The sequence below is a fragment of the Gracilinanus agilis genome, chromosome 1 (genome assembly GCF_016433145.1).
Source record: "Gracilinanus agilis isolate LMUSP501 chromosome 1, AgileGrace, whole genome shotgun sequence".
Classification (NCBI taxonomy): Eukaryota; Metazoa; Chordata; class Mammalia; order Didelphimorphia; family Didelphidae; genus Gracilinanus; species Gracilinanus agilis.
In genome coordinates, this window is record NC_058130.1 from 241,961,556 (window position 1) to 241,988,700 (window position 27,145).

At 33.6% G+C, this 27,145-nt stretch overlaps 1 protein-coding gene across 1 annotated transcript in view; it reads left to right on the forward strand.

The window, feature by feature from the left end:
• IZUMO3 (IZUMO family member 3) overlaps positions 1-25,607 on the forward strand; it is a 101,059-nt gene extending 75,452 nt beyond the window's left edge. Inside the window, exon 7 of the mRNA XM_044679402.1 lies at positions 25,385-25,607. Coding sequence (XP_044535337.1) covers positions 25,385-25,607 — 223 coding nt within the window. The remainder of the gene's footprint in view (positions 1-25,384) is intronic.
• The last annotated feature ends 1,538 nt before the right edge of the window (positions 25,608-27,145 follow it).

The window sequence follows — 27,145 nt, forward strand, 5'->3', positions numbered from 1 at the left end:
TCCTTCTTTCGCTTTTATAAGTGAGATAGAGACAAGAACAGGATATTCATATAAAGAATACTTAGATGATGAAACCCACTTAACCAACGTAGTCTAACTTCTCTGAAATTATAGTCCTTTGCCCAGAACACTGAGAAGTTAAGTTTGACTTGACTATGCTCATATATGCAATATATGTCAGAAACAGGAGTGGAACTTAAAGTGCCTTCTAGGTTAGGTGGGATGAGGTAAGGAAGGAAAATCTGAAATTAAGACACATAAAAACTTTTGTAAAAAGGAAATTTTTTAATTTCTTTAATTTAACGGGGGACCTAGAGGTCCTCTTACCATGGACATGTATAGGGATTAACCAGCCCACAGTGACAGAAAGCAGGAACTGGGGAGCCTCCTGCTGAGTGAACATCAGTTGCAGGCTGTCAGGTGCTGACAGTGAGGAGGGTGAGTTGATGGCACTTGGTGAGTCAGTTGCTGAGAGTGAGGGCTGGCAGTTGAGGGGAAGTTGGCTGCTGGGCGTGAGTTGGTCATTGGGGGTTGGTTGCTGGTAGTGTGGGTTGGCGTTTAGTTGCTGGTATATAAAGGTAGGCCTGAGCTTACTGAGAGGGCTTTTGGCTTTAGCCTTGAAAGGGTTTTTGTCTCTGGACCTTGAGGAAACAGGAGTCTGTCTCTGAGACAAGGGGCGACTGGTTGTTAAAGACTGGCAGTTGAAGGATAAACCTTATTTAAGGAGCTCGTGGGTGGTGGCTATTTATTTATTAGTGTAGATAGGTAGTTTGTGAATCAATTTTAGGTAGAGTAGGTTAGATTAAGCCTGGTCTGGCCAGGGAGAAGAACCTTTCCTGCAAGACAGTTACAGTAGGGTTTTTAGAAATATTAGTTAGTATTAGGAATTTAGGTATAGTAATAGGATATTAGATTAGTAATCTCTCTTTTCTATCTTCCCCTCCTTTACTATATTCTTTTACTATCTTTATTTTAATTAAACTAAATTGTTAATTGTTAAAAGTTGCTAGAAGTTTTCTTTTCTCTGGCTAAAAGGTTAATATTAATTTACAACTCTACTATATTCTCACTAAAACTTAAATTATTAAAAGATGCTCTCTTTTTTTGCCAAAACCCCTATTTTACCCCTTACACTTTATGGCAGTATATCTTAAATAAGAACAGTAAATTTCTAGGTCTTTATTACAAAGAGATCAAAGACAAAGGAAAAGCACCTACTTATACAAAAATATTTATACCACCCCTTTTTGTGGTGCCAGAGAATTGGAAACTGAAGGGATGTTGCCACACTTAGGACTCTATTTACTGTGCCATTTGACTGCCAAGATACTTACACACACTTAAATATAAACACATATAAATGGGGATAGGCTGAAGAAGCATAGTATATGATTTTAATAAAATACTATTATGTCAGAAGAAATCATGAAGAAGATGAACACACAAACAAACACATACACACACACAAAGCTGGAAAGACATTTGAAGTGAGGCAAAGCAAAGTGAGCAGGACCAGAAGAACATTATTTCTACAGCAATAAAGAGCAATGATCATCTGTGAATGACTTAACTATTATTAGAAATGCAAGGATCCAGGACAACCACAAGGGGCACATGATGAAAAAGGCTATCCACTGCCATAAAAGGAACTGACAAGAGTCTGAATGAAATCTGAACTACACCTTGTTCACTTTATTTTCTCCATGAATTTTTGTCCAGTGTAAGCAATATGTACTTCTTTTACTACATGATGAATATAAAAACAGGTATTGTGTGATAACACTTATAAAACCTATATCATATTACCTGCCATCTTGAAAAGAAGATAGAATGGGAGTGAGAGAGAGAACATAGATAGTAAAGTTTCAGAAAACAGTTATTAAATATTGCATTGATATGTAATCTGGAAAAAATATGAATAGTAAATTGAACAACTTTGATATTTTTCTTATATATAACAAATTGGCAAAGATAACCAAAAGAGGAAAATATTTAGTGTTGGATGAATTATAGGAAGATACTTGTCTCTTACTGACATTGTGAATTGGTCCCAACATTCTGGAAATTAATTTGTAATAAGGAAAATTCAGAAAAAAACATGAAAAGACATCTAATATGATTTAGAGTAAGGGAAATCATATACATAATAACCACAGCACTGTAAATGGAAAGAACAACCCAATAAATGAAATTCAATATAATGAAATTATAATGCCTAAGATAGATATTTGTCCCTTCATATCAGAGGTTGAGAAATTATGCCTACAGAATGAAGCATTTCACTATGTATACTGCTGAAAATAGTTTTTACATTGGTGTTTTTGAAATTCCTTTTGTCCCCCTGTTTTTCTTTTTCCTTTTTGTTATAAGGAATGACTTACTAGGTAATGGAGAAGGAAAAGATATTCAAAAATAATGTAGTATAAAAATGAAAAAGCATTAATAAAAATAAAATATTTTTAAAAGAAAAAAAGTACAACTTAAGGAATTTTAAATTCCTAAGACTATTGAATTCAGTGTTGAAGATATTTATTGGAATTTTATTGTCAAGTGTCTCTAAGTTCTGGTCTAATAATATATTACTGCCCAAATCTGCAATAAAAGAAAGACTACTGACTATTTAGTCACCTTAAAAAAATTAGTGGAACATCATAAGAGAGTGAAATATTTGAACTACCTACAACAAAAGAAGACATTAGACTATGAGTTATGCTATTTCCTTGAAGACAATGTAAATGTATGGATTGCCAATGAATTATGCAGAATACATGAGATTATTATATTTAAATATGATTAGCATTCTGATGATGAATGGGAGGATTAGAAAGGAAATCAAGAAAAATAAGGAAAAATATTTATGTAATTTTTTGCTGTCAATATTGGAAATAAGATTCCTGATTTTTAAAATTATACATATAAATTACGTTTCCTACATTATGTCCACCTCAAAGGAAAGAACTGATAACTAGAAACAAACAAGACATTGTTTTATATATATATATATATATATATATATTGTCAAATGATTCTTTCTCTAGTGTGGGAAAGGAATGGAGAGAGAGGGAGTTACCTAGGAAATGAATATAACAAACAACAAACAAATAAATTTTAAATTTTATAATATCATATATGTGTATTTTTACAAGTATATATGTATATGTTTAATCATGTAAATGTCTATTGTAGTCTATAAGTCTATGAGGCTAAATCATTACAGGTTGACAATAAAAAGAAGAAATACACATCGGTCCCCTGTGGCTTGGCAATTAGCTGCCTCCCTTAAGTCCTACCAAAGTATGTGTTTCAATCATTTGTTGCAACTTTCAAATAAACATTATTGATGCTCATAAAGAGAAATGAGGTTCTCCATGGTATCTGTGGTATACACTGTGGGGCAAAGATACATTCCAGGATGCAACAAAGTATGGACTCACCCTACACATGATTTGAATCCACACATAAGCACTTGGATTCTATACCTCTGTGATTATCTGGTGCTTTGGGAATTACTCTGACCCATTATTTAATATCAAGAATCCTTAGAAATCACTTCAATAGCTTGCAAACAGTACTTCCCAAATGCTAGTTGACTGACTGTCTGTTCCTGTACAAGTTTTTAAACTTAAAAAAGTTTTTCTCCATTCCTCAGGCAACTACATGAGAGCATGAGAGTTATCCTGTAAGTTAATGAATGGTTGCTATTTGTATTGGTATAGAGTCCTCAAAGCAATGAAATCATAGGTTCTTGATAAAATGATCACATTTATTTTTTTAACTTTTACTTTATATTCTGAATATATTTTAACAAAGCATTTCCATATATAGAGAACACAGAAGATAATTCACTATAAAAATATGAATTTCCATTTCAGATATTTTAAAGTTTATATTATATCTACATATTATTTTCATATTTACATATAACTTCTTCTTGAACCCTCTGCCCTACATGTAGCCAAAATCTTCTGGAGAACTCTAGACAGAGGTTTGAGAATTGCTTACTCCTACCTAAAGAGGAAACTTAGAATGCTCACAGTTCCTGTGCCTGGCCAACCTCACTCTCAATTTAAAATCAGGGATGATCCTAGGGTCCTCTCAGTTTACTTTGTGGTGTAGACATGCAGTGTGGGTCATCTAAAGATTTCAGGAAATGCCTATGATTCTATCAGAGAGATTGGGTAGCATAATGCTATAAAACTTAAATGTAATTTATTTAGAATATCTGTGCTCAGCTAGTTTCCTTTTGCTCACTTCTGTGTATTTTTAAAAATATTTCAATGATTCCTTATTTTTGCCATCACTATTATTATTCCTTCCCTCCCCACCCACTCTGAGCAAAGAGAAAAATAAGCCAACAAACTTTGCAAGAAATAAGCAAAGGCAAGCAAAATGAATCCACAGTGGTCAGAGCAAAAAAACATTCTTCTTACAATCTCTTATTTCATTTCTTCTAGATATTCATGTAATTCTTGTGAAAAATTGATTTCCCCCCCTTGAGTTTCTGTTTGCATTTGTTATAGCTTCCTCCTCTTTTGAGAAAATCACTAGATTTTAATGCTTTTTGACATTAGTCAGTGTTTTATTTGATTTACTCATCTCTTCAACCTTAGTTCCTGAATTAGAGTTTTGGGCAAAAGCCAGGCTCCTCTCTGCTGTTTTTCTTTTGGGGAACAGGAGTGCGGAGTTAACTGTGTTTGATCTTACCCTAGATACCCTGGTTTCTTATTCTTACCTCAATTTCCTTGCACCAGACTCCCCTCCATCCTTGATGCTCTGAATTTTTTTTCTTCTGGACCTTCTCTGAATATGAAGTAGAAGTTTAAGGGGTCCTTGAAATATCAAGGTTTGCCCTCTTTAGCCACTATTCAAGGAACAGGGAGGGAAGCCATTTCAAATGCAACATTTTATTGAGAGAGAAAAAGAAAAAGGCAGCTAAAAAAACACAAAACAGATCCAGCTTACAGAAAAACCCTTTATTTATAGGAAAATATAACCCTAAGGTTAAATAAATGACATCATCCTGACAAATTCAAGCCAGTCACATTGCAGTCTTCCCAGAATGGGGTTTCCTCTAATTAACCTTTTTAGCAAATGGTCAAGGGTCCAAGTCAGGTTTTAATCTCCATGCAAACCCAGAACAGTTTATGATACATTTTGAGTGCAGGGCTCATTGGGAGATGGCTACCTTTGACAAGTCATTATTGTGTTTTCCAGAGTTTCTAACCCACCTGTTCTCTCAGGCAGGCACCCCTTTGAATGCAAATTGCACAGGTTGGGTTAGGGAGAGGTGAAGGGACTAAGGATGCAAATTAATGTAGTCAAACTTTGCTTGTGAGGAAGGGAGCTGTAGAACAAGGAAAAGACCTATCAGCCAAGCTTCTGCTTCATAAAACTTATTCTTAAATCACAAGATTACAGTTTTGACTTTTAAAATATAAACTCAAAAGACAAATCCCAAAACACTAAAAATACTTTGTATAGTAAAGACATTGGTTGCTTCTTATGTGAAGTGGAAATTTAAGGGGACCTTGAAAATATCAAAGTACACCTTCTTTAACCACTATTTAAAAAAAAAAACAACAGGAAAAGCCATCTTTATAAGGGAATATATTTGAGAGAGAAATGTATGGTAGTGCCTCAAGTAATGGACCTCAAACAAATCCTCCAGAAATTTAGAGAGAGAGAGATCTAGAGAGAGAGAGAGAGAGAGAGAGAGAGAGAGAGAGAGAGAGAGAGAGAGAGAGAGAGAGATGGCCATATCTGGCTCTGATGAACCAGTGACAGACAGACTGAACCTGATACAATGTTCCTGATACAAAATGTCCCCATGTTTACAGAGGGGCCCCCCCACAATCTATAGTAATTAACATTTCAAGAGGATGAAAACAGAATGTTGAAGTTTTACAGTGGCTTTACAATGGATGCATTTAAGCAAACAAACTTCTTCAAGAAATATCTTCAAAAAATTGAAGAATATCTTTATAGTGGGTACATTCAAGCAAATTAACATTTTAAAGAAATGATCTAGAAGTAAGAGACAGATGCAAAGAGAAGGAGTTTGGGACTAAATTATCTGAGAGGGGCTGATGTGAGAATCAGTCCAATCACTGACATTGGGTTTGACTTCCTAGAATTTCTCACTCCACATATCTGGAACCTTAGGACAGCAAAACAAGGACATCATAACTCCTCGATTGCCTCAGTTTGATCACTGGTACATCACTTTTTGGCATCAAAAATTTGGCCAAATTTTGGCAAATTTGGCATTTTTAGAGCCTATTTCTGCTCTATTGTGCTTTCCTAGGGTTTCTGAGGTCCCCACCATAGGGGTAGGACTTAGTTTCTAAATATTTTAAGGCTTTCTCATGACCTTAAGGACTTCCCCAAGAATCCCTCTGCTTGAACATAGAACTTTGCAATCTATATGTAATCAACTTCTAATCATAATGCTGCTTGTTTGATAAAGGATCCCCTTTTCCTATTGTCTGAAGGCTTTCCACATCTGTAGTCATTAAAATGAAATTTTCTCATTGAGCTTCTTGATCATTATTCTGTCTGTTGCAAATTTCAGATTTTTCTGAAGTATATATATGGAAGTTGGGTAGTCTTCATCTTATTCAAGTAGCCTACATAGGCATAAATCCTATCACTTATTGAATTGATTTCCCTGTAATAACTTTTTGAGATAGATAAAATAAATATTATAACACTCATTTTACAGATGAGGAAACCAAGGTCATAAAATCAATAATTGGAAGTGGCAGGTTAAAAAATAGGTCTTCTCCCTCTAGTTCTTTCCATTGACTTCCATCCTATATCATGGAGAGTAGAGCTCTGTGGAATTAAACTATTTCCTTAAAAAAAAAAGCATCTCTTTCATTGTCATTCTCCATATATCATGTTCTATGTGACAAGCTATTGTTAAAATCTATAGTCTCTACTTTATGCCCAGGACTATCCAACACAGTGAGGAATCTAGAAGTTTTATTCTATGGTAGTCCCTGAAACTAGACTAACTCCAGGTCAGTAGGACACAGAGAGTTTAAGGCAGTTCTGAGATCTTTGTCATAGTTAACTTATAGGTTTAGAGGCAAGGACAAACTTTATCTAGCACTCATACTTTATATTGTCAATTTGAAAAAACACAGAACCACTAAAGTAGTCATAAAACTAAATCTTTAATCAGGAAAGAGACAGGTCCCTAATTATCAGCCACCACACAAAGCCAAGGGCTAAATAGCACACAGACAGAGTAAAAACTCTGGAGCTCTGAGAACAGTGTCTCTGAGAGAATCATTGCCAAAAATGATTCTCCAAAGAAAAATAGAACATAGGGTTCTTATATACCTTTTGGGGAATTAAAGACAGGGATTGATTGGCTTTACAATGGCTACAAGGAAATGAGAAGTCCAAGACCAAACTATCAGGGAGAGGCTGATGCTTTACAATGAATGCAAAAGAAAGAGTCCAGACAAGGGCTGGGCTACTTGGGAGAGAACTTTGATACAGTGGGAGAAACTTCTAAGACAAAAAGTGTAATTAAGGTTTGCTTGTGTCGACTAGTCCCACCTAAACTGGGATCACTAAGTACTTTAAAGACCTTGCAGTCTGGGACTTCCATCAAGGCAAGTTCCCAAAGAATAAAGGTAAACTTGGAATTCTCTGAACCTAGTTGACAATATATAGTCAAAATATTCTAGATAACTCCAAAAAGGGTTCCAAGAATGGCTTATTCCTAAAGAGGAAACTTGGGATACTAATAGACCCTGGGACTTGCCAATCTCATATTCAATTTAAAACTTGGGATAATCTCAAGGTACTTACAGCTTACTTTGTGGCCTGGACATGCTGGTTGGGTTATATAAAGATTTCAGGAATTTCCTATGATTCTATCAAAAAGATCATATAGCTTAATACTATAATCTTTAAGTAGTGTATGTAGAATATAGTTTAGTGTAAAGAGAAGAGGAAAAAAATTTTCAAATAAACATAAAATTGTGAAGCCAGGATAGAGTATCATGAGAAAGAATAATAATGAGCTAAATGATATATAACCTTCCCCCCATAGCACAACTATCTGTGTTGTTAATTTGATCAATTCAGATTTATAATTCATAAAAGTACTTTAAATTCTTTCTTGGTTTATCAAATAAAGCCTGGAGACTTCCAATTGGATGCCAAATATTTCTGGGTTTTTTTTATAACATGATATACTAATGGCAAAAATATTGCATCAGTCAAAGTAGGTGAAAATAATATAGAGACTGAAATTACTAAGTTGTTTTGTCATTTGTAAAATGAATGACAATTCTACCTATATTAATTTTCTTATTTAGTTCTACATCAATCAAACTACCCAAAATAATTTTATAAAGCTTGAAAAAATCATAATGAAATAGAACAATAAAAAATAAAAAATGTCAAGGAAATTAAGGGGAAAAAATGTGAGGGAAGGTAGTCTAACCTTACGAGACCTCAAACTGTATTATAAAGAAGTAATCATCAAAATAATGTGGTATTGGCTAAGAATTAGAGGATTGGGGCTATAGATTCGGTAGACAAAAGGCAGGAGAAAATTATTATGATAATCTAGTGTTTGCTAAGACACAGATCCAAGCTTTTCAAATAAGAACTCACTATATTAACAAAAATCTCTAAGAAAACTGGAAAATAGAATGGCAGAAGCCAGGTATGAAGTAACATCTCACACTATATACCAAGATAAATTAAAAATGGGTAAATAATTTAGACATAAAGGGCAATATCACAAGAAAATTAGGATTACAGAATTCTTTACTTGTCAGATCTATAGAAAAGGAAATAATATATAACCAAAAAAAGAGAAAAGGAAAAAAAAAAGAAAGAAAGAAAAAAAAAGAAAGAAAGCACTCCAAGATATAAAAAGGGTAATTTTGATACTACAGTAGTACCTTAACACACAAGTTCAATTTGTTCCATGGACAAGCTTGTAACTCAATTTGCTCATGTGTCAAATCTAATTTCCCCATTGAAATTAATGGAAATGAAATTAATCTACTCCAGCCCCCCAAAACCACAAAAATTTTTTGTTTGATATGCTTTTAAATATCAAAATGTACTTTATAAATAACAAATAAATATATTTATAGCTAATAAGAAATAATGTAAAGAAATAAACTTACTTATGAAATGTTATTTACCTTGAAGGTCAAGCAAAGATGCTGGTGGCTTTCAGTTCATGTGCCGTCTCTTAACATAACTTACTCTCTACTCATGTAAAGCTACATTTAAATGTAAAATTGACTTTACACATTACTTATGATATATAAATTTATTGCTAAAATTCATTGTTTTTTTTTACTTTACTTAATTATCATCATTTTCTTCACTGAATTTTGGCTGTTTTGCCACACTACGTCATGTAGAGGCTGTTTCAACAAAAATCTTTCATTGGAAGTTTGTTTTTTACTCCCTTTCAGAACATTTTGATAACGTGTGAAACATATGTCATTACACAGTTCCAATGCATGATCTGTCCCAACTTTTTCTGGGTGTGTCTTCAATAAACTTTAATTTTTTTCCAAAATCCTCAACATTTCCTTAATCTCACTTGTAATGATTACCTTTGATCCAGAACTAGTATTACTAGGTCTATATTCCAAAGAGATTTTTAAAAAGTAGAGAAAGGACTTATTTGTACAAGAAATTATAGCAAATTTTATAGCAGCTGTTTTTGGGGCAGTAAAGAACTGGAAATTGAGGTGAGGCCATTAAGTAAGGAATAGTTGAACAATTTGTGGTATATGATTTAATGGGATACTATTGTGCTATAAGTGATGACTAGTAGGATGCTTTCAGAAAAATCTGGAAAGACATATAAACTGATAAAAAGTGAAATGAGCAGAACTTTGTACTATGTACAAAGTATATAGGAGTAGCAATATTATATGATTATCAACTAAATGACTTAGTTATTCAGAGTACTACAATAATGGAAGACAATTTTAAAGGACTCATAATGAAAAATGCTATCCATCTTCAAAGAAGGAAGTGATGGAGTCTGAATGCAGATCTAGGTATGTTTTTGTCTTTGTTTTGTTTTGTTTTTTACTTTATTTTCTTCCTTTTTAAGATATCTTCTTCTACTCATGACCAATATGGAAATATGTTTTACACGATATCACATTGATAACCTTTATCAAATTGTTTACCATTTCAGGGAGCAGAAAAGGAAGACAGGGATGGAGAATATTTTAAACTCAAATTTTTAGAATACTAATGTTAAAATTGTTTTTATGTGTAATTGGGAAAAATATTGAACATTTAAAAATAAGTAAAATGAAGTAGTTGGACTCACTAATCTCTAATGTGTGATAATGAGATTAAATCTACCTTGCCCATTCTCAAATCTAATCACCAAAAGTGTAAACAACTCCACTTAACTCACAAGTTGGGAGGTCTGTGACCTACATGTGCTAGAGTGAGAGACCAATCAGAATTTACTGACTGCCTCCTAAGCAGTCCTAAGAAAAGTGTCTGTTGTGATTGGACATGTAAACTAAGAGGAAGGCACAGGAAGTGGTGCAAAAGAAGAGACTTCAGGGAGTTCAGCTCTCTTCTTGTTCATGTCTTGGACCTGGAGGAGCCCTTCTTGTTTATGGCTGAGACCTGGAGGAATGCTACACCCAGGACCCTGAGACCTTGGTGGACTGTTCATAAATCTTTCCCTTAGAACTACATGTGGTGAATGAAGAAAGCTAACTACCTTAGCCTTCAGAGAGGCCCTTGATTGGGAGAAGCTCTCATGACTAAACCCCTTGTTAATTGACTTTTAGGCTCTCCGGCTGGGCCTCTGGAGCCCTGCCTGAGTAAAGCCCAGATTCTGAATACAAATCTAGTTTGTTAAGTTAAATCTTTTACTCTACTCTCTTCTCATCTCTCTACTTCCACTCTCTTCTATATTTTGTAAATAAATTACTAAAATCATTTTAAGAATTGATATTTATTCAATTCCTTGGTGACCACATCTCTAAATATTAATATTTAGTCCAATCAAAAAAACCCCTTACCCTCTTACAAATGTCTCTTTTGCTTTTGAAATCCTATGATCCTGAGTATGTTAGCTTACTGGAATAAGAGGGATGAAGGGGTAAGAGTTATTTTGGAGGAAAGAACAAAGAAAGTTCCTGTACAAAATACAAAGAGAAGATCAATATATTTGAAATTTTCTAAAATCACAGCCCTAGGAAATAGATCTATAAAGAATAATACCTATTATATTATAGCCTGAAAAAAATGGGATATGGGATCTAAGAAAAGAAAAATGATAAAAAGGTAGGCAATATTATGCAATGGATAGAGCACCAGGGATTGTGTAAGGTTAGGAGATATAGCTTAAAGTCCTGACATTCTTAGCAATGTGTGACTTTGGGCAAACTATTTAAATCCGTATCTGTGAAAGGGGAATAACAATGCTGATATCTGTTATCTCAGAATTATTTTGAGGATCCAATAAGATGAGGGATATAGGAGAATTTTGTAAGGGAAACAAGAAAGGTAATCATCATATATATAGCACTTACTACATGTCAGGCACTGTGCTAAATATGTTTATAAACATCTCATTTGATCCCCACAACAATCATGCAAGGTAAGTGGTGATGTTATCTCCATCTTACAATTTAGGAAACTGAAGCAAACAGTTGTTAAGTGACTTTTCCATGTATAATTAGTAAGTATCTTAATCCAAATTTGAACTCAAATCTTCCTGACTCTAAGCCCAGCATTTTATCTACTGTGCCGTCTAAGGGCCTTATCATAACAATAAATTATACTAAAATTGCTCTCACTTTGTAACAAAAAAGCATATTGTTAATGAATTTATATGTGTTTATGTATACTTTTTATTTTAAAAGTTTAAAAAAGCATATTACATTACTCTTAGTAGTAGAGAAGATAGAAAGAATTAACCCAGAAAGTGGGTGGGGAAGTAAACCGATTATGATGATATGATGTATATAACAATATATGATGATGTGATGTTATTTAAATGTGATGATAAGAAATGATATGTATTATATACATGCATATGAATGATATGTAAAAAAAATCAAAGGCTAAAAGACAGGGTTGAACTGAGAAAAGGGAAGGGAGAGATAGAATGGGGTAAATTATATAATATAAAGAGGTGTGAAAAATCATTATAGAGAAGGGATGATAAGGGTGGTGAAGGTCAATGTTTAAACTTTCCTCATTTAACTAAATGTTTAACTTGTAAACAGTTACATTGTAACTGGATTAGAGAGGGAAAACCAATATATTCAATGGGGTATAGAATTCTATCTTAGTCTATAGAGAAATAGAAGGGGATTAAGACAAGAGAAGGGAGAGGTAATTGGAGGAAGGGGAAGTGGGAAGGTGATGAAAAGCAAAATACTGGTGAGGAAGAACAGAGTGAAAGGGAATAAAGCAGTATATCAAGGGGATAACATGATGAAGGGCAACACACAGTTAATAATCATAACTCTGAAGGTGAATTGGAATAACTCACCCATAAAACAGAAGCAGATAGCAAAGCAAATGAAAAAAAAAAAACAGAATCCTACTATATGTTGTTTATAAGAACATATTTGAGACAGGGTGACACACACACACAGATTCAATGTAAAAGGCTGGAGCAGAATTTATTATGCATCATCTAAAGTAAAAAAATGCAGGAGTAGCAATCATGATACCAGACAAAACTAAAGTAGAAAGTGATCTAATTAAAAGAGATAAAGAAGAAAATTACATATTGCTAAAAGGTACTATGAACAATAAAGTAATATCATTACTAAATATCTATGCAACAAATTGTATAGCATCTAGATTTCTAAAGGAGAAATGAAAGGAGTTTAAGGAAGAAATAGATAATAAGACCATACTAGTAGGGAATCTCAACCTTCCCCTTTCAGAACTAGATAAATCAAACCAAAAATAATAATAATAATGAAGGAGAGTGAATGAAATAAAAAATAATTAGAGTTAAAAGATATCTGGAGAAAATTGGGAATCTCTCTGCCAAGAGAAACTCAGGAATTATATGAACACAACCACAAAACACTTTTCACACAAATAAAACTAGATCTAAACAATTGGAAAAACATTCTTGTTTCATGAGGTAGGATAGGCTAATATAATAAAATGACAATCCTAACTAAACTAATTTACTCATTCAGTGCCATACTTATCAAAGTATCAAAAAACATTTTATTTAAATTTTATTTAAAATTTAAAAATTTTTTTAAAAATTTAAAATTTATTTAAAAAACAATTTATTGAATTGGAAAAGATTTATAACAAAGTTCATTTAGAAGAACAAAAGATCAAGAATATGAAGGGAACTAATAAAAAAAGGGATTGAGACATAGCAGTACCACATCTTAAACTGTACTATTAAGTGATGATCATCAAAACAATATGATACTGGCTAAGAGATAGAATGGTGGATCAATGGAATAGACTTACAGTAAATGACCTCAGCAAAGTAGTGTTTGATAAAACCAACGAACCCAGATTTTGGAACAAGAACCCACTATTTGACAAAAACTGCCGGGAAAATTGGAAAACAGTATGGGAGCGATTAGGTTTATATCAACATCTCACACCCTATACCAAGATTAACTCAGAGGGAAATTATAAGTAAAATAGGCAAACATAGAATAGTACCTGTCAGATCCATGGGAAAGAAAAGAATTTAAGACCAAGCAATTGATAGAGAACATTACAAAATAAAAAATGAATAATTTTGATTACATTAAACTAAAAAGTTTTTATACAAACAAAACCAACAGAACCAAAATTATAAGGGAAGTAAGAAATCGGGGAAAATATTTATAACAAAACCTCTGACAAAGGTCTCATTTCTCAAATTTATAAGAAGTTAAGTCAACTGTGCAAAAAAATCAAGCCATTTGCCAATTGACAAATGGCCAAGGAGCATGAGTAGGCAGTTTTCAAATAAACAAATCAAAACTATCAATAAGCACATGAAATAGTGTTCAAAATCTATCACAATTAGAGAAATGCAAATCAAAACAATGCTGAGGTACCACCTCACATCTAGCAGATTGGCAATATGACAGTAAAGGAAAAGAATAAATGTTAGAGGGGTTATGGAAAAATCAGGACACTAATGCATTGCTGGTGGAGTTGTGAATTGATCCAACCCTTCTGGAAGGCAATTTGGAACTATGCCCAAAGGGCTTTAAAGAAATGTATACCCTTTGATTCAGCAATACCACTACTAGGTTTGTACCATAAAGAGGAAAAATGTTTGTACAAAAGTATTCATACTACACTCTTTGTGGTGGCAAAAATCAGAAAATGAGGGGTTGTACCTTGATTGGGGAATGGCTGAACAAATTGTGGTATATGATGGTGAAGGTATACTATTGTGCTATAAGGAATGAAGAACTGGCAGATTTCTATATGAATTGGAAGAACCTCCAGGAACTGATTCAGAGTGAAATGAGCAGAACCAAGAGAACATTATATACAAAAAGTGAAACGTCGTGGAACAATATAATGTAATGGACTTTGCTACTACAAGACAATCCCAAGGGATTTTTGAGAAAGAATGCTATCCACATCCAGAGAAAAACTACGGGAATAGAAAACACAGAAGAAAAACAAATGACTTATCATTTGTTTATATGGATATATGATCTAGGGTTTTGGTTTTAAAAGATTGTTCTACTGCAAAAATGAATAATATGGAAATAGGTATAAGTGATAATGTTTGAATAACTCAGTGGAAATGCTGATTGGATCCAAGGGTAGAAAATAAAAATATGTAAACATGGAAAAATATTTTTAAAATAAAAATTATTAAAAAAAGAAAATCTCTTTTAAAAAAGGTTAGGTGTGTCATGTCTAGATGTGGTAGATGCTGCTGTTTTCTGCTTTCCTGTTCTGGTAGGGTAATTGGACTTTCCTGAGGTTAAGAAAAAAATCCATGACCCCTATATAATTAGAACCTGAACCTTCCTTGTTCTTTACCCTTGGATTTAACCCTCTCAATCTCTATTTCTTTTTGCCTAAAGGAGCCATGGTTCAATATCTTACTTGCTGGGCTGGGATTCAGGTGTTCTGGTGCATGTTGGCTGGGCTCATTCCTAAAGGAGTAGGGGAAGACTTTTTATTTCCTTGTCTCCTAAAATACAAAAGTCCCAACCTTTAGAGGTACCAGAATGAGATATAAGTCTCTTGACTGGTAGGCAATGCTTTATTGAATTGGTATGACAAATTGGAGATCATGATGACTGTGGAGGCATAATACAAGAGTATTTTATATCCTTCTTTTACTGAGGGGATTCTATTCTTTAAATTTTCTTATGATGAGTAAAAGCTTGTTTTAAATGATCTTTTATGGTTTATGAGTGTCTCATTGTTTTATAATACTTTCTTTGAACTACTAGACTGACCTGGCTTAAAATGTCAGTGTTACCAAAAAGAATTACCAAGGCCCCTTCTAGAAAGATACTCCATATAGGGGAAAACTATTTTTCCTCCATCACAAAAGAAATGATTAAATCACAAAAAGTTCATAAATGTTCTTTAACACAAACTTGACATAAAATAATAATCTATGAAAACTATTATACTCCTCTGAGAGGTAATGAGAAAAAAAATTTTTTGGAAATGCACTGTCTAAAGAACTTTCAAGTCCATTTCTTCTGGACAGCCAGATATAGCTCTTTTATCCCTCTAGCTTCAGAATAATCATATTGGTGGTTATCTCAAGAAGCAGTTTCTTCATAGGTTAGCTGCCACATTATAGCTCTATGAAGAAAGCGTTATTTTTCAGTCCATTTTACAATTGAGAAAACCAATTTAAGTAGATAACGTGATTTGGCCAGGGTCACACAGCTAATGAGTATCTGAGATAAAATTTGAACTCAACTCCAGATTCAGTTCTCTCTCTACCATTAGCTACCTGGCACTGTGCCAAATGTTGTAGAAACAAAGAAACAGTCTAATGAAGGAGATAACTCTGTACAAATAAGGCAGAAAGGACAAATGTAAAATTATCAATAGACTTAGACTTATAAGAGATTGGGAAAGACTTTTGGTAGGTGGAAGGTGGGATTTTAGCTGAGACTTGAAAGAAGCCAGGGAAGCTAAGAGAAAGCAGAGAGGAATGAGAGCATTACAGGCATGGAGGGAAGTTAGAGAAAATGTTCATAGATGACAGATGGAGTGTTGTTCTAGGAACACAAAGGAGGCCAGTATCATCAGCATGGGAGATGGGGTTGAAAATGGAATGGATAAAAGTGAAATAAGGTATAAGAAGACTAGAAACTTTTGGGAGTTAGAGATTAAGAAGGACTTTGAAGATCAAAAAATGGGTTTTACATTTGATCCTGAAAGTGATCAGGAATCATTAGAGTTTATTGGATGAAGAGGTGACATGCTTGGGTCAGAACTTTAGGAAAATCTCTTTGGTAGCTAAAGTAGGGAGAGGTTTGACACAGACAAACCTATCAGAAAGTTATTGCAATAATCTAGGCATGACATTATGAAGGTGTCCATAACAATATCAGAGACTGAAGCATGTTTTGAGAGATGTTACAAAAGTAAAATGGGCAGGAGCTTGGAGACAAATTGGATATAAAGAAAAGTGAGATAATGAGTGTAGAATAAAATCTAAGTTGTGAGCCTGAAGTACTGGGAAGTTCCCTCAACAATAAGAGGAATGTTTGGAAGATAAAAGCATTAGGAGGAAAGATAAAGAATTCAGTTTTGGATGTATTGAGTTTGTGATGTCTATTGGACATCCAGTTTTATATGATGGATAGCTGGAGATGGGAGGCTGGAGGTCAGGAGAGAGGGTATGAATGAATATGTAGATTTGAGAATCATGAGAATAAAAGTTGTAATTGAATCTCTGAGAGGTGATTAGACCACCAAGTGAAGTTGTACAGAAAGAGAAAAGAGCCGAAGACAGAGACTTATGGGACAGTCACAGTTAGTACAGTAGTATTCAGGCCCATATCTTGATTCCAAAACATATTGGGGTGACCGTGGTCAAATTATTTAACCTATAGGAGCCCAATTTTTTTCCTCTGTAAAGATTTTATAATATTCATAGCCAAATCCAAATAGTTCAGCACTTTTCCCACAAGGTGGTTGAGAGCTCAAATAATTAAATGTATGCACAGAATTTTTCAGTACTACATAAACATCTGCTCTCATGAGATACTAAGAGTCTCCTTTGTTTTTATTTTATTTTAGAACCAGAACTATAATTTAACTGATATGAGAATTCCTGGTGAGGAAACTCCCTCCATCTAGGTTGGTCAGCATCAACTTTACAAAGTATAAACCAATAGTTCCCCAGAGCACTAAGACATTAATTTGCCCAGGGTCATACAGTCAGTATGTTTCAGAGGCAAGACTTGAATCTGGGCCCCCCTGTTTGAGTCAATCCAATATGACATGATCCCTCTCTGTTTTTTTTTTATTTTATTTTATGGAACATGTACATATTTAAGGAATATATGCATATTGTGCATATACAAACACACATATTTAAAAATATATAAATACCCTGTTTTGATAGTTTTAGGGAATTTTAAAGATAGTTTATATACATACACATATATGCATACAAATACACCCAAAAGTATTATTTTTAAATTATTACTGAAATTAAAATTATAATTATAAAGTAAATGAGAAATACAAAAACTCATAGTAAAAACTGTGACTCATCTAAAGAAATGTAGCATTTAAATTCAAGATTTATTCTTTCCAGCTTTTTTCCTGAAGAAAGGTACATGTGCAACCATGACAAACATATACAACTCCTTAGCCTGCTTTATAAAATGTCTCCTAAAACCCAGCTTCACTCTACCCTGCAAGTTATCAGAACCATTTTTAAAAGATCATGTGTGAAAAGGAGTGAGTAGAGGATTAAGAAGGTATAATAGATATGGTCAAAAATGCTGAAATTACTCTAAGTACAAATGACAAACATTTCTGAATAAAATTTCATTCCTAATCATTATGAAGCAACTATTCCATTTCTGATGGTAAAAGGCTTTCTGACTTCAATAGATTCTTGAAATTTAAAAATGATGATGATAATAATAATAATAGTGATTTGAGCAAAGATGATTTTGTGACTTAACGTTACAAGAATTGTGAATGTATTTAATAAGAATGTTCATGCCACCCAGATGTGAGAGCACAGGTATCACTCTTTATGAATTCAAAGGTTCAGTCTTTTAAATTTTTGACTGATCTTTAGAGCTATAAAACTGTCAACTAAAAATCTGTAATCCTTTTAGTGATGTGGCTCTCATTTTGTGTTAAGGCAAAGAAAATATCATTTTTCTATTATTTCACAACCAAGTGTGAAGAAGTTCCTTAATCAGCTTAAAAGAACTATAGAGTCTTGACCATTGGCTAACAACAATAATCCTCACATAAGAAATCTCTAGTTTTTGGCTAAGAAATTCAGTTAGCTACATCATGTGTCATGGGTACATGTAGGCTCACAAACACAGGTATACACAGACATACATGCATATGTATTTATATATGCTATATACTACATATATAGATGTACACAGACATGTCACTGTAAAGGATTATTCACATGCGTGTACTTTCCCACATATATGTATGTATATATTCATATATTCCTATGCATTAAAACATGCACCATATATGTACTGTGTTTACATGCATATATGTGGATATAGATACACATATTACAAAATATAGCTACACTAAAGAGAAGTATCTATAGATATTGATATATGATGCCATATGAATTCAATAGCTATTTTGAGTTTGGGAGGCAGTTGAAGCTCAGAACAGTTGGGAAGTAAGACTTTGGCAGAGGACAAAAAAGGGAATTTATCTGCTCCCTATTCTTCATCTGACAAGCATCAGATTTACTTTGTGTCCATCCTGTATAGTTCCTGTCCTGTCACTGGTGGTTCTTGTTGAGGACCGTCTGCTTCTGCTGTGCTGGTGGCTCTTGCTGAAGGAGGACCTCTGTGTTGGTGACTCTGTCTTGGATTCTTAGGTGTGGCACTTTTTCTGCATTGGAGGACTTCTACTTTGGAGGCTGAGACTCTCCCACTCCTCTGGCCAAAGATCAGAGCTTTGTTGGGGAGTGAGCTAGATTTCTTCAGAGCAGACTTAGGATGGTAGGCTAGACAATTCCCTTATTACCTTCCTACATTTCCCTCTTTACTATCTCTACCCTGCTGTAATAAAACTATTAAAGCTGCTAACAGTTTTGTGACTTAAGAGTTAATTTTATAAATGGCAACCACAACAATTTTTAAATTCTTATGTTTGTCAAACCCATTTTTAATTATTACAATGATCATTTTTTCTCAAATTCTGAAATATTCCCTGCAGTGTCATTACTCATAGCAATGAAACAATACCCACAGACAACTGATATTTGTTTTATAGAGACATTTAGGGACATCATAACTTTGCACTTCTCTGGACTCATTCTACTCTGGTCCTCTCATCTTTAATTCTGGTCCTAATTTGTTGTCAGTTTGCTGTTTCTGTCCAAGATATATGTGCCGGTGTTACAACTCTATAGGTAGATGTTTCATCTAATGGTATATTATAATCTAGACAAAAGGCAACCTACTGATGTAGAGACCTATTTTCTCATCTTTTCAAAACTTAAATTTACATATATATATGTAGGACAACTTTAATGAGAATTCTAGGAAAGGAAAGATAGACTTTCATAAGAAATATTTGACAGTATATGACATTTTAAACACCACAGTACTGAGCAAAAAAAAAATATTTCCTTTAAAGGAACATGGGTTTTAAGGCTTCAGTCAAACTTCGTTTTTTTTTTATCATATGTCTACAAAATGTTTTTAAGGGCAAGAATATATTCGGGTGAATAGCTACTGTAAATAATCTGAGGCTTTGAATTCACAAAGAGTCATATCTGTGCTCACACCTGGGTGGCATGCCAATTATAAATATATTTGGGGAAAAAAATCTATCATAAAAGTTCACTACCAAAACATTATCTTGTATGTACATATATGATTTCTTAACAAACTTCTAATTGTTAATAAGAATTTTATCATTAGAATTACTGCCAGAGGTAGGAAAACTTGAATTTAAATCCCACTCCAGACACTTTGTTACTAGCTGTGCATCCCTGGGTAAGTAACTTAATCTTTATCTGTTTCAGGTTCTAAATTTGTAAATTGACAATTTTAGAACCTATTTTCCAAAGTTCTTGGGAAGACAAAATGAGATTATATTTTAAGACCCTTTGCAAACTTTCAAGTTCTATAATAATGTTGGATGTTATCATCATCAGTGTAGAAACTTTAGTTTTGGTTTTACACACCCTCACACACACACAGGCAAATTGAGAGACTTTTATCTGCTCCCTATCCCTCATCTGACAAGCATCAAATTTACTTTATGTCTATCCTATGAAGTTCCTGTCCAAGTCCTTACCTAGATCTGAAACCTTTCATAAGACCTCTTTTCTCTTCCTATTGACATCATGTGGATAAAAATTGAGCCCATGGGTCATATATCTATTGTCTCTGACTCTCACTATATGATAAACTCGTTTTTTTTTTTCTACCACTCATTTCTTTCTTAATATCTTTTTGGGGGTTCATTTTGTAGTTCTTTATTTTATATGTTAAATCCTATTCCTATTGACCTCTTGCATTTACATTTTAGATTTCAGAAAACAGAAAAGTTTACATTTTAGATTTCAGAAAACACTCAGTAATATCAATTGATAACTTATTTTAGTGAATTATAATTAATATTTTATATTTGTACTAATTTCTTGTAGATTTTAGGTAGCAATATTTTTAAGAGACATTTGTTTTTTCATATTATTTTAGCTGCATTGATTTTGTTAAGGCTTATGATTTTAATATGATAGAATTGAAGGTGTCCATCTGCTCTTAAATAATTCCTTATTAGGTTATGCAAAAATGACTATGCAAGGGGCAGCTGGGTAGCTCAGTGGAGTGAGAGTCAGGCCTAGAGACAGGAGGTCCTAGGTTCAAACCTGGCCTCAGCCACTTCCCAGCTGTGTGACCCTGGGCAAGTCACTTGACCCCCATTGCCCACCCTTACCAATCTTCCACCTATGAGACAATACACCAAAGTACAAGGGTTTAAAAAAAAATGACTATGCATACTTATGGTAGATATGACCTTTTCCTCTTTAATTTTATTTATTTTGGGAGGCTTTACATTTCCTCTATAATTGATATTTTTTCAGTGAACAAAAGCTTTAGAAATCATGACAATGGTAAATTATTCTGAAAGGCAATGTTTAAGATTAACTTTGCTTTAAGAGTTGCATAGAAATGGGAGTTAAAATTAATAGCTTCTTTTTAAAGAGTTTATTAGTAAATTTATTTTTTTAATTTCTTAAATTTTATTTTTCTCAATTACTCATGAACAAATAATTCAAGATTAAAAAAATGATTTTAGTTCAAAATTCTTTCTGTTCTTCTTTTTCTAATCATTTCCATGAAAAAGGAAGCAATTTGATATAGATTATACATATGCAATCATGAAAAAAATTTCCTATTAGTAATGTTGCAAAAGAAAACACAGATTCCCCTCCTTGCCAAAAAAAAAAAAAAAAGGATAATAAAGAAAGCTGTGGGGGGTTTTAGAAAGCGTTTTTCAGTCTGCATTCAGATTCCATCAGTTTTTTTTTTTTCCTCTGGAAGTAAGTGAATAACTTTTTTCATCATGGGTTCCTTCAAATAGTTTTGGATCATTGTATTGTGAAGAATAGCTAAATCATTCATAGCTGATCATTATTACAACATTGCTGTTACTGTGTACAATATTTTTCTAGCTCTGTTAATTTCGTTTTGTATAAGTATATGTAAATCTTGCCAGTTTTTTTCCTGAAACAACCTGCTTGTCACTTTTTATAGCACATTAATATCCCATCACAATCATATACCACAACTTGTTCAGTGACTCTGCAATTAATAAGCATCTTCTCAGTTTCCAGTTCTTTGCCACCATAAAAGGAGCTACTATAAATATTTTTGTACATATAGTTCCTTTCTATTTTCTTTTATCTCTGGGATATAGACCAGGTAGTGGTATTGTTTGATCAAAGAGTATAAACAATTTTACACTCCTTTTGGTATAGCTCCAAAATGCTCACCAGAATAGTTAGATTAGTTCACAACTCCACCAAAAATTCATTTTTGTGTTAATTTTTCCACATATCCCTCCAACATTTGTCATTGTCCTTTTCTTTCATCTTAGCTATTCTAATTATGTGGTGATACTTTAGTTATCTTAATTTGCATTTCTCTACTCAATAATCATTTAGAGAATTTTTTCACATGACTACAGAGAGCTTTGATTTTTTTCTGAAAACTGCCTTTTCATATCCTCTATCATTTGGGAGATGACTCAAATTCCTATAAGTTCTCTATATATTTGATAAATATGGCTTTACTAGAGAAGCTTGCTTTAAAATGCTTGCCACCTACCCTGGTTTCCTGCTTTCCTTCCAATCTTAGTGAATTCCTTTTGTTTCTGTAATTTTTTTTAATTTAGTGTAATCAAAATTATCCATTTTACATCATGCAATGCTCTCTATGCCTTGCTTGGTCAAAAGTTCTTCTCTTATCCATAAAGTATTTCATGCTTTCCTAATTTGCTTAAAATAAAATTCTTAGGTCTAAATCATGTACTCATTTTGACTCCTTATTGTTATATGGTAATTTCTGCTGAATTGCTTCCAATTTTTCCATGAAAGTTTGTCAAATAATGATTTCTAATCCTAAAATCTTGTTATATTTGGGTTTGTCAAAAGTAGATCATTATGGTCATTTATTACTGTGTATAATGCACCTAATTTATTCCACTGATCCACCATTCTTTTTCTTAGTAAGTACAGATTGTGCTGAAGATTATCACTTTCTAATATAGTTTAAAATCTGGAATTGCTAGGCCACCTTCCTTCACATTTTTTCATTCATTTCCTTGATATTCTTAACCTTTTGTTCTTTTATATGAATTGTAATTAATTTTCTAGCTATATAAAATAATGTTTTGATAATTGGATTGGTATAGTACAGAAAAAATAATTTAGAAAGAATTGTCAATTATTATGCTAGCTCAGCCTACCCATGAGCAATTAATGTTAGTTGTTTAGATGTCTTTATTTGTTTATAAAGTGTTTTGTAATTGTGTTCATATAGTCCCTAGGTTTATCTTGGCAGGTAGATTCTTAAGTACTTTATATGATTCATCATTTTATTTATTTCTAATAAATTAATTAATTAATTTTGAATATTTTTCCATGGTTACATGATTAATGTTCTCTCCCTCCTCTATTCTCTTCCCACACCCAAAGTTGACAAGCAATTCCTCTGGGTTATACATCTATTATTGCTCAAAACCTATTTTTGTATTATTCATATTTGTAATGGAGTGATCTTCCATCATTATTTTAAATGAATTTTCTCTTTTTGTCTCTTTCTGCAGTACTTTGCTGTTAATGTATTATGTTGTTAATGATTTATGTGGGTTTATTTTATATCCTGTGATGTCAAAATTGTTAATTATTTTAACTAGTTTTTAGTTTATTCTCTGTAATTTTCTAAGTGTACTATCAAGTTACTGCAAACAATAGTTTTGTTTCTTCTTTGCCTGTTCTAATTCCTTTGATTTCTTTTTCTTACCTTATTGCATTAGCTTGTATTTCTAGAATAGAATAATGGTAGTGATAAAGAACACTTTATTACAGATCTTACAGGTAAGGCTTCTAGCTTATCCCCTTTATAGATGTTTGCTAATGGTTTTAGATAGTGTAGCAATCCAGGTATACATTAATCTGGATATTATTTTAAGAGTGCTCAAAAACTGAATCTTGTACTGCTCATGATTAATTTCTGTAACCTTGAGTTAAATTGAACCTCAACCTTGCCAAATTCCTAGCCCTTCCCTAAGGCTACACTCTGGAAGACTGGTCAGTTATCTCAGTCTCCTTATTTTACCTAAAACAATCAATTAACATATGTATCAAACAACTGTAGATGCCTTAGGCCATGTGAACTCCGGATCTAGGTTTTAACTCTACCTATTGTTTTAGGTTCCACCAGTTTTGTATCTCCCAGTGATTACCTCATAGTGTCAATGTATGAGACCACTTGTTTTTTCCCTTCCCCCTATACTGTTGTAACCCCAATAAAAAATAAAAAATAACAAATAACCCCATAAAAAATATGGCAACTGAGAGGGAAGCTCTGAACCATGGAAGCTCTTGTCCACCAGAGCTTATTCCCTGTCAGTCTATCTTATGCCAGAACTCTCTTTGCCTGCCTGTCTTTATTCTTGCCTTATGTTCTCTTTCTCTTAGTCCTTAACCTGTAACCCATTTTCACTCAGTCCTTAGTTCCCCTCTCTGAGCATCCTACCCGCTAGGAATCTTCATGGAGATGCTGGACAGCTATATTTGGCATCCCACGTGGATTGGCACCGAAGAGGAAGATTGCAGTTCAGGACCTGGGATGGTCAAAGGACCTCAAGTGGCCTTTGGGGTGAGTTGCTGACCACTAGAAAATGGGTCAGAAACTTTCTTCTCACACTGGTTACATACGATTGCTAAAATCTTTAGTGCACAGGCAAGAATTCAGAGAACCAGAAGCTAAACTTCAGGCATTGATTAAGGTAATTTTGCAATGTTATCCTGAGTTCCCAGAAGTAGGAGAACTCAATGTACAACAGTGGGACCAAATTGCACAGACTTTAAGAAAAGCACAAGAAAAGGGACTTAAAGTCACACCACTGGTTTGGCTAGCTTGGAAGTTAGTTAGGACAGCATTAGAGGCAGAAACCATTCAGGATTTGTTATCCCAACATGTCTCACTCTTAGACTTTTCTTCTAACCTGAATTCCATCTATCTTGCTCCACCCATCCCTCTGATGACTTCTTTTCCTTCACAGAATCAAGCTAACTCTCAGCTTGACCTTACCCTAAAGCAGTGGTTCCCAAACTTTTTTGTCCTACCATCCCCTTTCCAGAAAAAATATTACTTAGCTCCCTGGAAATTAATTTATTTTAAATTTTGATAGCAATTAATAGGAAAGATAAATGCACCTGTGGCCATCACAGTCTCCCTGGATCTCTGCAGCACCCACCAGAGGGCAGTGGCACCCACTTTGGGAATCACTACCCTAGAGCCATCTCCTGAGTACCAGCCTTCAAAGGCTGATTCTCTGATTTTGCTTATTGCTTCCACACTTAGGCTTACTGATCCTCTACATAAGTTAACCACTCCACTTTCATTTTTTCCTGCTGACTCTATCCCTCCACCATCTTACTCAGTTTCTTGGTTTCTCTTAGAGCTGATAGACTTCCTGACACTCTGCTTATTTCTCCCCCACCTTATGAAGCTTCTCTTGACTCTGATGAGCTTACTAGTGCTCAACCCACACCACCTCCTCCACTCAATACTAACAGCAGGGTTACAACCAGCCTAACCCTAGAAGAGAAAGCAGATAAATCAGCTTCTTCAACAGAAATTAGAGATAATCCTGAGAATGCAGAAGTGAATTTAGAAAAGTAGAAAGATGTTGAATTCCGAGCTCTTAAAGCTCTCAGGAATAGTGTAATTCAGTACAGTAATGCAGCTCATGACACCATGTCCCTGATACATGAGATTAGCCAGCAATCTCTACCATCAGATCTTTGGTATGAATTAGCTGGATCTGTGTTTAATGCCAAAGATTTCATAATATGGAAGTTGTTTTTTTCAGGAACTATGTGAGGAACAAGCTAGAATCAACAAAAAACACCATGTAAATATTACCTATGATGAATTAACTGGCACAGGTAAATTTAGAAGTCTTAATAGGCAATTGTTATATTCAGAACAAACCTTTAGCTGCTCAAAGAGCATGGTGAATTATAAGGAAAAAACAAGTGGTCTGTTACATTGACACTATGAGGTAATCACTAGGAGATACAAAACTGGTGGAACCTAAAACAATAGGTAGAGTTAAAACCTAGATCAGGAGTTCACATGGTCTAAGGCATCTACAGTTGTTTGATACATATGTTAATTGATTGTTTTAGGTAAAATAAGGAGACTGAGATAACTGACCAGTCTTCCAGAGTGTAGCCTTAGAGAAGGGCTAGGAATTTGGCAAGGTTGAGGTTCAATTTAACTCAAGGTTACAGAAATTAATCATGAGCAGTACAAGATTCAGTTTTTGAGCACTCTTAAAATAATATCCAGATTAATGTATACCTGGATTGCTACAGATAGTTACTAATTATTTTTAAATCCCATTTATTCCTATACTTTTTAGAATTTTTAATAAGAATGAGACCTGTATTTTCTCAAGAACTTTTTCGTAATCTATAATTTTTGTTGGTTTTATTATTGATCTAGTCAACTATACTGATAATTTTCCTAATATTGAACCGAGCTGTATTCTTGGTATAAATCAAACTAAATGTTTCTATCCTCTCCTGTTTGGAGCTAGAATTCTAAAATTGCCTTATTTATATTTTATATTTATAACTAAACTTAATTAGGAAACTTCATTTTTCCCTGGTCAAGATCACTGTTTTTACCTGATGTTTCTCAATCAGATATTAAATATACCTGAACTGTCATCTTCTCTACTTCTCAGAAAATCTTTATATAGCCACTTCATAGTTGACAAAAACCCAGTTTCTAAAAAGTAATCTTCAATTCCATTTTTTTCTTAAAGTAGTCTATTTTCTTTTCCTCAACCTGACCTCTTCCATCTATGCTCTACAATTAATGGAAAGACGCACATAGGAATGATGAGGGCAAGATTCATATAATGAATCCCAGGATGGAGTTCCATCATACTAGGAGTTAGTATACAGCAAATTAATTTAAAATCATGCAATCAATACAATGCAGTGCTGTATTCAAAATGTTTATGTTCCATAATATTGGCAAACATTTCACTGTGTGTACCAAATGTAGTAGGAAATAGGGTTCTTCAAAACTGATTAGGGAAATGAAAAGTCTTAAATGATTCATCTTATAATCTTAAACATTTATGATTTTCTGCTTTCTAGTGTGTAACTTTTTGTAATGGAGAAATCACCATGGAATGAGAAAGA